The 1,908-nt window shown below is 41.4% G+C and overlaps 1 protein-coding gene across 1 annotated transcript; it reads left to right on the top strand.

Annotated features, from left to right (window-relative positions):
- Nucleotides 1-103: 103 nt before the first annotated feature.
- LOC111786772 (cinnamyl alcohol dehydrogenase 1-like) lies at nucleotides 104-1,749 on the top strand. Its single transcript, XM_023667000.1, has 5 exons — nucleotides 104-257; nucleotides 357-470; nucleotides 568-795; nucleotides 870-1,309; nucleotides 1,421-1,749. Exons 1-5 carry the CDS (start codon nucleotides 169-171, stop codon nucleotides 1,615-1,617), a joined length of 1,068 nt encoding a protein of 355 aa, XP_023522768.1. The 5' UTR covers nucleotides 104-168; the 3' UTR covers nucleotides 1,618-1,749.
- The last annotated feature ends 159 nt before the right edge of the window (nucleotides 1,750-1,908 follow it).

The raw sequence follows: 1,908 nt of genomic DNA, 5'->3' as shown, positions 1-1,908 counted from the left end.
AAAAAAAAAAAAAAAAAAAAAAAAAAAAAGAAATTGTGAGGAAAAATCAAACCCTCCAATAATCTCTCCTTATTTATATGCTTCATCCTCTGTTATCTTCTTCCTCAAACTCTCCTCTTCCATTTCTGCAACAAAATCTCTCTCTCTCTCTCTCTTTCTCTCTCTAAAATGGGTAGCGTTGAAGGAGAAAGAACAGCATCAGGGTTTGCAGCGAGAGACCCATCTGGGTTCCTCTCTCCATACACTTACCAGCTCAGGTCCGCCATAGAATTCAGCTCAAATCAGAAAAACCTCTGTTTTTTCTTGTTCTTGTTCTTGTTCTTCATCAAAGTTTTAAAATTGTGGTTGATTTACAGAGAAACAGGGCCAGAGGATGTTCACATAAGAGTCATATGCTGTGGACTCTGCCACACTGACATTCACAACATCAAAAATGAACTCGGAATGTCCAATTACCCCATGGTTCCTGGGTAATTTTAATTCCTCTGTTTTTCCTCTGTTTTTTTACTCTGTTTTTCCTCTGTTTTTTGAGCTTTTAATAATGGGTGTTTTTTTGTTTTCTTGAAGGCATGAGGTTGTCGGAGAAGTGGTGGAAATTGGGAAGAACGTGACGAGATTTAAAGTGAAGGATGTTGTCGGAGTTGGATGTATTGTCGGATCTTGTAAAAGCTGCGAACGATGTGAGACTGACAGAGAGCAATATTGCAATAACAGGATTTGGACTAATAATGATGTTTATTCCGACGGCCGCCCTACCCAAGGCGGCTTCGCCACCGCCATGGTCGTCGACCAAAAGTAAGCCGCCATGGCTGTTCTCATCTTTTGACTTTTGATGTTATTGTTCTGATTTTGATGGTTTTGTTGTGTAGATTTGTGGTGAAAGTTCCAGATGGGATGGCGCCAGAGCAGGCGTCGGCGTTGCTATGCGCCGGCGTGACAGTATACAGCCCACTAAACCACTTCGGGCTGAAGAAAAGTGGGCTGAGAGGAGCGATCCTAGGCCTCGGCGGCGTTGGACACATGGGTGTGAAGATAGCAAAGGCATTGGGCCACCATGTCACAGTCATAAGCTCCTCCAACAAGAAGAGAGAAGAAGCTTTGGATCATCTCGGTGCCGACGACTACCTCGTCAGCTCCGACGATGCTCGGATGAAACAAGCCGTGGACTCCCTCGATTACATCATCGACACCGTGCCCGCCCATCACCCTCTCGAGCCATATCTTTCACTACTGAAACTCGACGGGAAGTTGATTATGTTGGGCGTTATTAATAACCCTTTGCAATTCGTCTCTCCTATGGTCATTTTAGGTAAGCTCTGATACTATGTTAGAAATCATGACTCTCCATAATAGTATGATATTGTCACTCTCGTGATCTTTACTTGTAAACTTAACAATTACGCGTTCTAAACATGAACAGGGAGGAAGACGATTACAGGGAGCTTCATCGGGAGCATGAAGGAGACGCAAGAGATTTTGGAGTTCTTCAAAGAGAAGGAGCTGAGTTCAATGGTGGAAGTGGTGAAGATGGATTATGTAAACAAAGCCATTGAAAGGTTGGAGAAGAATGATGTAAGGTATAGGTTCGTGGTGGATGTGGAAGGAAGCAAGTTTTAAAGAGTATTCTAAAACTTGGATGTTTGTTTCTTCTCTACTTTTTATGAACTTATATCAAAGGTTGAGCTTTATTTGTGCATGGTGTGCAAGTTTGAATATATATTATTAAAAACGAACGCGTTCTTCAAGTTTTGAAGCTATGAATCTACCGTTTTTTGCATCAACTTTTGAGACGATTGGTTCTTAATCTTGAATGGATGAATACGAACAAGGAACAGCGAAAAATGGTCACAATGAAGTCAAAAAGTGTCTAAAAACATCGACATTATAGTGTTTTTTTTTTTTTTTTTT

The sequence above is a fragment of the Cucurbita pepo genome, unplaced genomic scaffold (genome assembly GCF_002806865.2).
Source record: "Cucurbita pepo subsp. pepo cultivar mu-cu-16 unplaced genomic scaffold, ASM280686v2 Cp4.1_scaffold002730, whole genome shotgun sequence".
Taxonomy (NCBI): domain Eukaryota; kingdom Viridiplantae; phylum Streptophyta; class Magnoliopsida; order Cucurbitales; family Cucurbitaceae; genus Cucurbita; species Cucurbita pepo.
The sequence above is the reverse complement of the archived record's forward strand: the minus strand, read 5'-3'. Positions and strand labels throughout refer to the sequence as shown.

Excerpts from the sequence above, each read along its gene's own strand:
- LOC111786772 (XM_023667000.1), top strand. The coding sequence starts at position 169 with ATGGGTAGCGTTGAAGGAGAAAGAACAGCATCAGGGTTTGCAGCGAGA. Across the intron at positions 796-869 it reads GCCATGGTCGTCGACCAAAA|ATTTGTGGTGAAAGTTCCAG; the intron begins GTAAGCCGCCAT and ends TTTGTTGTGTAG. Across the intron at positions 1,310-1,420 it reads CTCTCCTATGGTCATTTTAG|GGAGGAAGACGATTACAGGG; the intron begins GTAAGCTCTGAT and ends AAACATGAACAG.